A 12,413-nucleotide genomic window follows, 5' to 3' on the forward strand; every position below is an offset into this window, starting at 1 on the left:
AGCTAATGTGGGCTGGCAAAGGAAGGGGTGCCCCCTGTGAGAGAGGCCCATCCATTACCATCACAACAGCTGATGTCACAGACCCCACAGAGCAGCCAGGGCCCCAAATGCAGGGTAACCCTAACCCCAGCAGCGATTGAAACAGATAGAGGGGAGCTCTCCCACACAATGCCCGGCCCTCCTCCTCCTCCTCCTCACACTTCCTCAAGAGCTTTTGTCTTCTGGTCCCTTGGGATTGGAGGCTCTCTCATTCCCCACAAATGCTGCCCATTAAATTCAAAATGAGGCCTCTGGGGAAAGGGTCTGGCACTCTCTTCCTCCCTCCTCTTATCTCCCAGGAACTATTCCCACCCTCATCTGCCTGGTGAGCAGGGAACAAGGCCAGCTGTGAGAAAGGGATAAGCTGGTGACCTCTTGCTTCACATCCTTCCCCTCAGAGCACCTCACAAGGGCTGCTGGTCTCTCTGGATAGGGACTTGGACCAGAAGTTGTAACGGTCAGTGCTCAGAGGATTGGAGAATGTTCTGGGCTAAGTCAGGTTCTCCTGGTCTGAGAGTCCAGGCCTATGTACTGGACCCTCTTGCTTGTCACCTCAACCAGCTAAAGCCTCTGTATTCTCAGGAATGCAGAGTCCCTGCCCCCTCAGTACCTGGTGGGACCTGGGGTTCTGGTGGGCCTCCTGGACAAGGTGGACGGTAGAGCAGCAGGTCTTGGAAACTTGCCAGAGCCACACAAGTCAGGGAGAGCAGGCAACTGCTCAGAGCTTCTGGCTTTCCCTCACACGGAGACTGACATTTCCAAATGGATTTGGTTGTTATTCACAGTATTGTAGGCACAAATCTTAGATATTCATGAAAGCCATTAACATTCTTTCCAGAAACACTTGGTAGATGAAGGCTACTTGTGCAGACATGTGTAACACACACAGGATTTTTGGACCTCTGAGTTGTCCAGAAGAAGATATAAGTTGTGGCACTAAAGTGAAAGCCAAGAAGGTTCCAGATGGTGTTGAGAGGCAGATTCTACTTGAAGGACTAGCTTTACTAAGCCAGAAAGTTGGTGATCTGATTTGAAAAGACTGTCCCCATTCCTGGTATAGGTGCTTGAGGGGTATTGTTACCACAACCCTGTGCTGGGTTTGGGGAAAGGAAGCCAAGAGGCAGAGCATCTCTGGACATGATTGTCCAGTGCTCAGCCATGAAGTATGTTGTGAAATTGGACGGAGGGAAGAAGGGGCCATAAGCAGTACGTGTGCTGTGGTTCAGGACTGGCTAAGCATCTTGCCCTCCCATGGTTCACTTCCATTTCACAACATCCCTGTAAATTAGGGACTGTCGTTTTGCTTTTGCTGATGAAGATTATAAGATTTAGGGACTTAGCTAATTACTTGTTCAAGGTCACCCAGCTAGTAAGTGGCACTGCAGGAGATGGAAGCACACTTTTCTCAGGTATCTAAGTCCTACTGCAGTAGTCAGGCTTGTTACAGAGGACATTCTTCCCAGCCTCTATGCATGGCTTCCATGACATCCTGAGTGCTGCCGCACTGATATTTCTCGTCTTACTCTCCATGGTTCCAGATGTACCTACAGGTTTTCTACTATCCTCCCAGCACACACCAGGCTCATGCCAGCTTTGCACACTAACACGGTCTGTGCCTCATAATTCCCATAGCTTAACAGAGTCTGAATTAAGTTAAATTCTTTCAAGGCCCAATTAAATAGCATCCTGCTTTCTGTAGGCTATTTCCCTTAATCAGACCCCTCCCCCCCCCACACACACTTTTTACTCAGTCTAGGATACCTGTTTCTCCTTGCTGAACTCTCAAATAGGCTCACCTTGTTACCTCCCGGGGCTGGCTTTGCTCTGGATAGTTCTACATCTTTTTTTTTTTGTACTGGGGATTGAACCCAGTGGTGCCTAAACCACTGATCCCCGACCCTTTTTTAATGTTTTACTTAAAGACAGTGTCTTGCTAAGTTGTTTAAAGCCTCACTAAGTTGCTGAGGCTGGCTTTGAACTTGTGATCCTCTGCCTCAGTCTCCCAAGCTGGGATTACAGGAGTATGCCACCGTGCCTGGCTACATTGTTCTATCTTGACTGGAAGTCCTTCCATGCAGGGTAGGGGTTCAAAATGCACTGGCCCCATGTTGCCTAGCCCAGGACTCCACGTAAATAAGGCATTTCAAATGTTATTAGTCTTGATGATGACAATGATGATGCCAGTGTCAGTTGTATAAATGCGAAAACTTAACCCAGTAGTTAGGGATGTTTCCCAGGCCACGACACAGCTCCCTGCCTTGTGTGGCAGGAAGGCTTTCTCCTCCCCGCCAGGTTCTGCCTGCTCTACTCCTCAGTCTAGCGGAGGCACCGTCTGCCATCCAGTGTCTGTCATGAACAACAGCTACACTGTGCAAAAGGGATGGAAGAACAAAAAACCCATGAGACAACACCATGGCTTTTGAAACAGGTATGTAGGATATCTTGTTTAATAGCAGTTAAAAGAGGAAAATGTACAAGAGGAGTAAACATGCTCTTTCCATAGAGGAGCTTTCCCCTAACCATGCGGCCCAACTGCATCAGTAGCTTTACTAGTAAGTTTTAGAGGAAAAAAGTTCCCTTTAGAGTTAAAAATGGACTTCACAAAAATTTCCCCATAAATGTGTACTATTTGTGCAAAAAAAAAAAAGGCCATTTCCAACACATTAGTGAAAAGTAATTGTAACTGCAAGCAAAAGGAAGGAAGGAAGGAAGGAAGGAAGGGGGGGAGAGAGGGAGAGAGGAAAGAGGTGACTGAAGCAGTCAGGAGAGGAATCCTGGGAAAAGTGGGGCTTAGGTAGGGGAGATTTCTGAAGCCAGCCCCAGGGACTGTGCTTGGATGCCTGAGAAGGAAGATCATGGCCAATGCCAATCCTTCCCTGGGTCTAGCACTTGCTGAGCAAGCTCTTGTCAAGTATGCAGAGGAGTTAGGATGACTTTGAGGCTGGGGGGACTTTTAGGTTTGGTATGCAAATCACTGAAGAACATTCCCTGTTGCCAACTCTGCTGGTGCCAGTTTCCAAGTCCTGTTTCTCCCTAACCCCAGCAGCTTCACCCAGTCTGCTCAGAGATTTTCCTATGAATGTTAAAACTAAATCAGCTGCCTAGATTACTATGGAAACCTAGGTTCCAAACCAGACTCTCTTCAGGAACATGAATCTGGTTTCCCTAGGAACTTGGCCAAAGACTCATAGTGACCAGAAGGCAGAGGGCTTCCAGCGACTCATGTCTCCCCTATCCTCTTATTGAGGCCTTCCAGGGCACTTCTACAAGTGTAGGCATTTGAGGCCAGATTGGAGAGGCTGAGGGGCGTGGATACACATGCTTGGCACACACTCCAGCCTCTTAAGGGTTGGCTCAGCTGTAGGCCCAATGTCACAAAATTTCTACTTCACCAGTAAAAAAGCTTTTGACACTGTTGGTCTCTGTTTTTACATTCCCTGGCCCACCAAGAGTATATCTCCACATACAGCCCAGAAGTAGCATATTGTTTTTTGTTTTGTTACGAAAGAATAAAGGCAGACTTAGACAGAGTGAAGAGGAGGTACACCAAAGAGTCCATCCGAATGAGTCTTGAACTTGGATAAGCTTTTTCTTTAGCAGAACTTCTTGGTTGAAGGTGCAGATTGGCCCCTGTTCCTCTACCCTATTCTCCTTTTCCTCTATAGCACAGTTCTTCCAGCCATGATGACTCCCTACAAAGATAAATGCTGTAACAAACTTGAGATTCTTTCCATTCCATTCAAAGTCTGAGCAGTCAAAGCCGAAGAGATCTTGCTGAAAACAGTACCTGTGAAGGAGGGTATTTTGGATTCTTCTCAAGCATTGGATTAGTGTGATTATTTCTCACCTTTAAAAAAAAAAGTTCAGAACTTGGAGATGTCATCATAAGTTTCATTTCCACAGGTCCTTGCCTTTCCTTGGCTTTTTAAGTTTGGGTTGACATGCCATTCCCGACCCTCCTCCTAAAACCTTGGGCCAAATGTTGGGCCCTCAGAATGAGTCTCAGCAGACTTCTGCAGAACCCTTTTGTAGCCTGGTCTCAAGCTTTGAGGAGGGCTGTACATCAGTGTGCATATTCTCTTTCACATGGTTTTTTGAGGTGTAATAGGTATGATGAGGGTAGGGGTAGGGAATGTAAAAGGAAGTACTGCTCTCCCCTGAAACAATTTGGTAACTGACAAAGGCAGTGGAAGATTCTATTTGATGAATCTTTTCTCCCACTTATCCAAGTTAGAAATGCCTGTGTGACTGATTTTTATTACTTGGTGATGCACAATCATACTCTTACCACTGTCATTAAGCATCATCCTGACGTGTCTTAAAGTGTAAGTTCCTCCGACTGACCTCAGAGTAAAGCCTTTGCACTGAGTCTCAGGAATCTATTTAGGACAACAGACATAGCCTCTAAGCTAAGCTGGTCCAGGCTCCAGAGTTTGAGGGATAGGATTATAGGCAATCTTTTTTTCAGATGAGGCCAAAAGATGGCTTTGGGATCTCAGAAGAGGATGGAAGTCTTGGCTTGGTCAAGAAGAGCCTCTATACAGGATATATCTTAGTAATAGACCACAGTTGAGCCAGTGGCAACAAACCACTATCCATAGTTGGCCCTGACTACTTCATGATGGCAGTGGCTCCATCCCTAGAGGCATCTAGTCCAGCTGTGGGTGTTACCACAGTGCAGAGCTGGTGATATTTCCTTTAAAGATGGTGACCAGAAAGTTGTTTTTAAAACATAAATAAGCAATACCAAGCAAGTCTCAGGTTTTATCTAAGAGTAAAGTAAACACTATTTTCAGTTATCAGGGCCTACTTAGCTCTAGCCTACCCCAGAAAAATAAGCAGTCAAAGCCTTGGGTCAGAGCTAGGCTAAAGAAACTGCCATCCTTGGGGTATTGGAGTGAAGCTGTCATCTTGCCACATGCCATGCTTGATTACCAGCTAATGGAAGTCAGCAGACTGAGGAGATGAACATCTAGAACCATGTGCTGGTCTTTAGTGTGTTAAATAGTAATGTTTGACAGGCCTTTGCCTTGTGCCAACAAGGATCAGCATAACCTAGGTGGTGAATGGGGCACCCGAGAATGAATAGGATATGCTTTACTATCCTTCTGCTTACTCACCTTTCCTCCCGGGGCCAAGCACTCACTCTGAGTGGTTCCTGGGCCACAGACCTAAGCTCTAGAGCCATGCATGAGTGGCGGTTCACCTCGTTGGGATTGGTGATGCCACCTCTCCAGGATAACACAGATAGTGTAGTAATAACCTCCCCTGAGTCTCCGCCTAGCAACATCTCATGTACTTGCTTATTCTTGTGCCTCTTTTACTATAGGGAAAGGTTATGTGAATACTGTACAGGGGTTAATAAAAAAATACATATGCTCTCTTTGAAGAACGCGCAAATGCAGGGCCCGCCGGGGCTGGATCAAGACTGTGTGGCTGCAGCAAACAGCCTGTGTGGGCCAAGGTGAGGTCTTCACGAGTGGTGGCTGCTGATGAGGCCTCGCAGCTGCTTGGCCACAGTGTCAATCAATTTCTGCTTATCTCGTTCATTTTTCCGAAACTGTGCAAACATGTTGTTCTTGCGGCTAGTATCCTTCATCCTACACAGAGAAGAAAAGAGGGCAAAGTGATTGAGGAGATATTGGAAGAGCTTCTAGGAGATGGGATTCTATGACACATCTTAACCCTTATCCAGAGTGGGAGAATCCAGAATATTTCCATCTTCAGGCTTGAACTTACCTATGTCTGGGAAGCTGTCCATCTGGCACCTAAAGCTCTCCCAACCTCACCTAGTTGGAACTTTGTTAAGAGCCAGCTTTGGAGGTGCCAACTTACTTTTTTCACATTTCATTTACTTTTTATTTTTTTTATTACCATAGTTATTAATACACCTCAATTGTAAAAATTAATAAGTTTCACTGTGGCATTTCATACACACATATCAGGCTTTGATGATATCCCCCTTTTTCTACCCTCCCCTTCTATCCTGATCCCCTTTCTAGACCCTAATATTCAGAGGGGCCAATCTTCTTATCCCTCACACCTAACCTACCAATTCATTGTCTTCTCTCCCCAGGTGTGAACCTCTTTCAGGAGTCTGAGACATGCTACAGCTCTGCTGATCAACAGGCTCTTACCAAATGTCTAGGGTCCATTCATTACCTCATGAGTAGGCTTCGACCTTAGAGATGTATATGGAAGATTTAAAAAAAAAAAGACCTTTGAAAACTAGCAATTTCGAGAGATGATGAATAACTGAAAGTCACTGTGTATATCCAAATCTCACTCTATCTGGTTACATCTCCCATTCCTAATGAAACTAAGGGCTTAGTCTATCTTTTCTCTTTCTCAGGGTAAGGGCTGAGAGGCAGTAAGGTGGCTACAAGGGTAAGATGCTGAGGAAAACAGGAACCAAAGGCAAGACTACCATCTTCTCACCTGATAAGCCAGAGCTTTAAGCAAGAGAAGTCCCTGAGTTCTCAATGGCTCTCTATATTCTCAGATCACCGAGCTTGTCACTGTTAAAGCTCCACATGTGATATATTCCTAGAGCACAAGTAATGAGCAGCTGTGGCCAATGATTCTGTCCAATGGAGAGCCCTAACTGGGAAGTATGGGTAAAGAAAGTCAAGACTATAGACTGAGATTTTCACAGAACCTCAAAGTCTGACCATGCCATTGTGACAGAATCTAGAACCTGCTATTCCCTAGAGAGGGCCTACAACCCCTGGCATGTATTGGTGATGGTTAACTCTGGTCCCAGCCTCTATACACCAGAACCCCCACAGCTCACAGCTAGCTCTAGAGTTAGAGAATTAAAGAGTATGTGGACAATTTCTCCCTGATGGCCCCCACCACCATCCTCCAGGAGCTGAGCCAGTTCTCTGATTTCACTGTTCCCTGGGCTGCAAGGGGTCAGGCTTGAAGAGAGAAGGAAGGAAACCTAGCAATGGGGTGTAAATTATGCACTGGGTATACTTGTGAGGGGCCTTTGGCCAATCCTGGGCCTCTTTCTACTGTGGGCTGCCTGTTGCAGAAGGGCAGATTAGAGGTCAACATGTCAAATGGTCAGAGATCTCACAAGGGCACTTATATCTGGCATATGTGACATATATCAGATATATGAAATGTGTGTGTGTGTATGTATGTGTGTGTGTGTGTGTGTGTGTGTGTGTGTATTCATTCCATTCTATAAGGGTCTTATATGTGGCAAGAGAGAACCATGGTTGTATGACTCTGGCTGACAGTAGCAGCCAAAACTGATTGAGACTCTTCTCCCTTGTCTAAGCTCAAAGTAACTCCTTCAGGCTGGAATTACTCATCAAACAAACTGGGAACCACCACCCAAATGTGGGGGCCTGTGCTTGGAGGGGAGTAAGAAGGAGAAGCCTTGCTTGAAAAGAAAGCAAAAGGGTTCTCATGGCTCTGAGGATTTCTGGATCTGGTCCCTTACACACTAGGTGCAGTTATGTTTCTGGAACTGGCCTGAGTTTAGATTATGCCAGAGAAGAATCCCTTTCCTCTGCTGGATATGCTATAAATATAAACAATAATAACCCCAAACAAACAAACAAAAATGAAAACCACTTTCTATATTCACAGGACATTTAGTTCAGCCTCTATGTGATCATGAACTTCCTGGCTCCTGAGGCAGAGCAAGCAGCCACAGAGAGGTTTCGGCTATATGCAAGAGAAAATGAAGAGGGCAGTTTCTGACCCCTGGGGCTAGGATTTCTTGGCTATTAAAGTTGGAATAAGGAGTAAAGATAACACGAGTGTCCTGAGGGCTGATGGTAGCAGGCTGGTGTGTACCCAGGAATGTTCCAAAACAAAAGCGATCCTCCCGCCTCCTCTCCCATTTGGCAAGCCCAGGATCCTGTTCTACTTTAGCTATGAACATCTCTCAATGACACAGAGGCCTCTTATTTTTCCTGAATGTCTTCAGCAGGTATTTGGGTGTCCCTATGTCTCACCTTGTTAAGAAGGGCCAGACTGGAAAGGAGAGATTGCTAAGCTTGATGGTACAGCTGGCTGTGGGCAGGCAGGGGTGGGGCAGGTAAAGGGGAGGCTGGAAGATGTGGATTTTGGTAATCTTGATGGTCTTTGCCTGTTGTGTTTGGAAGGAAGTTTTAAAATCCTGCTGATTGCTAGGGCTAAGCACATAGCTTCATTACTGTCGTGGCCTCCAGACTGGCAAAGAAGGGTATTTTAGCCTACTATTAATCCATGAGAAGTAAGTGAGCCAGTACTTTCTGGTTCTAGAGATTCTCAGAAATAGAGGAGTAAAGGATTCCCAAGAGAAGTAACTGACTGAAGGGAATCTCAGAGTCTCTCTGGACACATAATGGATATGACAATGTCAGAACAAACTCAAAGGTCAAAATCTTTCCCCATTTTATCTAGGCAGTGAGGACTCTGGGATTAGGCCTCTTCTGTAATAAAGACTCCTCTATGGGAGACATAGGTTTCAGATCTTCAAGCCATGGGCCTCACCACCAGGAGGTAGGGGAGACTGCAGGAGCTCTCCTCTGCCAGGGCTGAATTTCAGGCCCTGCACTAGCAAAAATTGAATGTGCCAGGGAGCTGAGTGGGAATAATCCTTTAGCTGGTACTGATGGGGAAAAATCCCTGCCACCATTCCCAGCCCCAAAGGAATTAGTAAGCCAAGGGTCACTTAAGGATCAAGGACAGAGGAGGCATCCAGCCAGTTGGCACCAGGCTGGTTTAGTAGATTAGTATGTCAGGGTGGGGACAACTCACAGGGTAGGGATTTTAGTGTAGTTATTAGTGTCAATGAGGAAACCAGAAGGACTTGCCTCAAAGTGATGGAAAAGGCCCAAGTGAATAATATACTTACTCTCTAGATATCCTAGGGAGGAAGGTCATTGGGAGAGAGAACCATGGGAAACAAAGTTAAAATGGAAACATCAGTCCTGACATGGTGTCAGTCTCTTGGCTCCAAAAACATAGCTGTGCATCCTGTTCTTGCTTACCTTCTATCTTCTGCTTCTCACCCTCTCCATAACACACAGTGAGATACACCTTCACTTCGCCAGCCTAAGACTCTACTCTGACTCCCTAGATTCTGGCCCTTGCTTTGCTGGGACTGGAGTCATGCTAGGCTAGCCAGATATGGAAACTTTTCACACTGCTTAGATGCAGGGCACTCTTCTGACTAGTCATTCCAGTTTCAAGAGAAAGCTGACCTTGTACATGGTTGTTGGTCTCTGGCTTGTCAGCTGTCAACTAGGTTAGCAAAAACCAGAGCCAGGCTGCAATGCATAGAAGAGCCCAGTTTCTGGGTGACACACTGTTAGCCCTGAGCTGTTTTGAAGTTGGCTAACCCAATTCCAAAAGTGGTACCTATGCTTCAGGGAGACTACAGTTCTATGGAAGAGCAACCTGTGCCAGCTAATAACTGCCTAATAGAAGAATTAGGCACCTTCTTGGACACAGATTTCTTGGGACAGTCAGCACAATAAAGCTTCATCTGGCAGAAGGCAGGATTTGGGGTCAGAGAAAGGTGTCAATAATTCCCAGGGCTTCTCTGCTAGGTACCAGATAAGCCACTTGTTCTGTGGGGCTGCTCCATCCATATCATACCCAGACTAGGATCAGCCTCACTTTTCTCACCAGGCTGGTCAGAGGCCCTTCTTAACTCTAGTTCATGATACTTTGCCTCATTAGTTTATAAGGTAATGTCAGAGTCTGATTCTGACCTGTACTTGGCCTAGCTTATTAGAGTTCAACAATTAAGAGGCTACTAGTCTGACAAATACAATGATTGAGACAGTTGATAGCATCTACAGTAATGTCAAGAACAGGGATGTATTTTAAGGTACTGGCAATAGGAAAATTACGTTCTATACCAACCCCTACCCCAGTACCCCATCCCCAGCATAAACCACTGGGCTGGATACTTACTTCTCAAGCAGGGTCAGAGCTGTTACTGGATTCACCCGGAGGTATTTACAGTTGGGCTGACCATAGTCAGCAAGGTATGTTGACCAATCCCACTGGATGAAGAGATCCAAAAGCTGTAAAATATTCAAATACATATAGCAGGGATTAATCAAACAGACAAATCAAGATCCCAGAAATCCCAACATACTTTGCTACAAGTTAACAGATCTGAAAAATAAAAATAAAATTCTACTGAGAGAATGAATGGTTCAGACCATAGTACAACTAAGAAAATAAATGAGTTAACATAAGAAGACAGTAATCTTGGGGCCTGAGGTTCTGGCTCAGTGGTAGAGCACTTGCCTAGCACGTGTGAAGCCCTGGGTTCGATCCTCAGCACCACATAAAAATAAATAAATAATAATGAAGGATATTAAAAGATAAATACTTTTTAAAAAGAAGAGAGTAATCTCTTCCATGAGTAATCTCTTCCATGAGCACAGTAACAGGGCTAAGACCACAGCGGTTAGCTCTCAGAGGCAGGCCTGTGAAGAAACTAACAATGGATTGGCACAACATACCACATTCACAATAATCACTCATGTATTAATTTACTAAACACTTATCAAATGACTTCCACATCCCAATCACCAATCTAGGAGCTCAGCATTCAACAATGAACAAATAAAGGTGATCATAGTTCACTGCCAAAGTATAATTTTCAACATCAGCTAATTTAATATTGATACTATTCATATTATAATTTTGTAAACTGACCCAATATCCTTTACAGCCTTTTTGTTGTTGCTGTTTTCTTGCATGATGTGTTTTAATATCAGGTATTACATTTGATTAGTTGTCAAATCTCTCCTTTTTTGCAATACTGGGGACTGAACTCAGGGGCAATCTACCATGGAGCTATACCCCCAGCCATTTTCAGTTTATTTTGAGACAGAGTTTCACTAAGGATGGACTTGAACTTGTGATCCTTCTGCCTCAGCCTCCTGAATAGCGGGATTTTTAGGCATAAGCTACTGTAACACATGAAGAGTTGTCATGTCTCTGTAGTCTCCTTTAATCTGGAATATTTCCACAGCCCTTCTTTTTCTTATAAGATATAGACATTTTTAAAGAATAGAGTCTCCCTCACCCCCATTTCCTCCCTCAGTCTGGTTTTTGTCTGATTCAAGACATGCATTCCTGACCAGAATATTACATAAGTGGATATCACATCTGGAGACATACAATGCTCATTTGTTCCACACTGATATTAATTTTGATCACCTGATCAAGATGATGTCTGATTTCTTCACTATCTAGTTATCATGTTTTCCTTTGTAAATAGTAAGCAATCAAGGAGACTACTGAAGACCATGCAAATACACTGCTCCATATGAAAATTTCCCTGTATATTTAACATATGATGAGGATTCCTTTCTGATTCAGTCTTTTCCGTGTTGGCATCAAACTTATCAACTTATATTGGTATGGACTCATGGTTTCCCCCCTTTTCCCCCTAGTGGCTTAAATTCACTATTATGCCTATTGTTTTCACACTCAAATTGTTTCAGGTTAGGCAAATGGGAATTCCTTCAAGCTGGGGCATGTGTTTCTCTGAATGTCCCCATGACTTTTTTGAGCATAGACAGGTATAAAAAGAACTTGCAGGTTCATCTTGCATCTATGCTGCCCCAGCTCTGCAACCAGTCATTTCTCTGAGAAGATTCTTCTGGAAGGAATGTTACTGGAGATCAAGATTTGGGTGCCAGGTATTGTCATTGCTTCTGGAGTGTTTGTTCACTGCTACTGGGGGTCAATCTGTGGGGAGCTAAGCCCTTTCAGCAAACAGAGTTAGGACTAACATATGTGTAAATACACACACACACACACACACACACACATTTTAGAAGTGTGTGTGAAGCCAATACCTGCAGTTCTAACTCATTCTCATAGGGTTCTATTTGTCTTCCCCTGTGAGAGCCCTGGGATTCAACATTATCATCTCATTTACTCAAACTTATAATACACCTACAATGGTTTCACGTTTGTACACACCACTAAAAAATAAAATAAAAACAATGCTACTACAAAACAATCTCAAGATTTGTTCATAATTTTCCTTTCCAAATGAAGTCTAAGTGTCTATCATCAAATACCATGTTTATAAATCTGCTTGGATTGATTTTCTTCTGACCACTGTTCAGTGTAGTTATGGTATTCATCAAAATACAATTGTGCTCCTTTTTAATAATTTGCTTTTAGTTTTAGGTTCTTCCCACCCATCCTTGTTAATTGTTTTAATATGTGGGCATTTACATGCTTACAAAAGTCAAAACTATACAAAAAGGTCAACTCTCAGAAGTGTCACTCCTTCCCTATGGTACCCCAATCCCTCCTGGGCCACACAGGTAAGCAATTCCATTGTTTTTAGGTCTGTTATTCCGATGTCCCCACTTGGAAAGATACAGCAG

General features: G+C 44.3%; 1 protein-coding gene across 2 annotated transcripts in view; it reads right to left on the reverse strand.

The window, feature by feature from the left end:
- Positions 1 to 2,458: 2,458 nt before the first annotated feature.
- The window catches only part of Exoc6b (exocyst complex component 6B), a 607,479-nt gene continuing 597,524 nt past the window's right edge, over positions 2,459 to 12,413 (reverse strand). For both annotated transcript variants that reach the window (XM_077791770.1, XM_077791769.1), the window contains 2 exons: positions 9,964 to 10,076; positions 2,459 to 5,639 (listed from right to left, as the gene is read on the reverse strand). In XM_077791770.1, coding sequence (XP_077647896.1) covers positions 5,513 to 5,639; positions 9,964 to 10,076 — 240 coding nt within the window. In that variant the 3' untranslated portion in view covers positions 2,459 to 5,512. The remainder of the gene's footprint in view (positions 5,640 to 9,963; positions 10,077 to 12,413) is intronic.

Source organism: Urocitellus parryii, chromosome 12, assembly GCF_045843805.1.
Source record: "Urocitellus parryii isolate mUroPar1 chromosome 12, mUroPar1.hap1, whole genome shotgun sequence".
Taxonomy (NCBI): domain Eukaryota; kingdom Metazoa; phylum Chordata; class Mammalia; order Rodentia; family Sciuridae; genus Urocitellus; species Urocitellus parryii.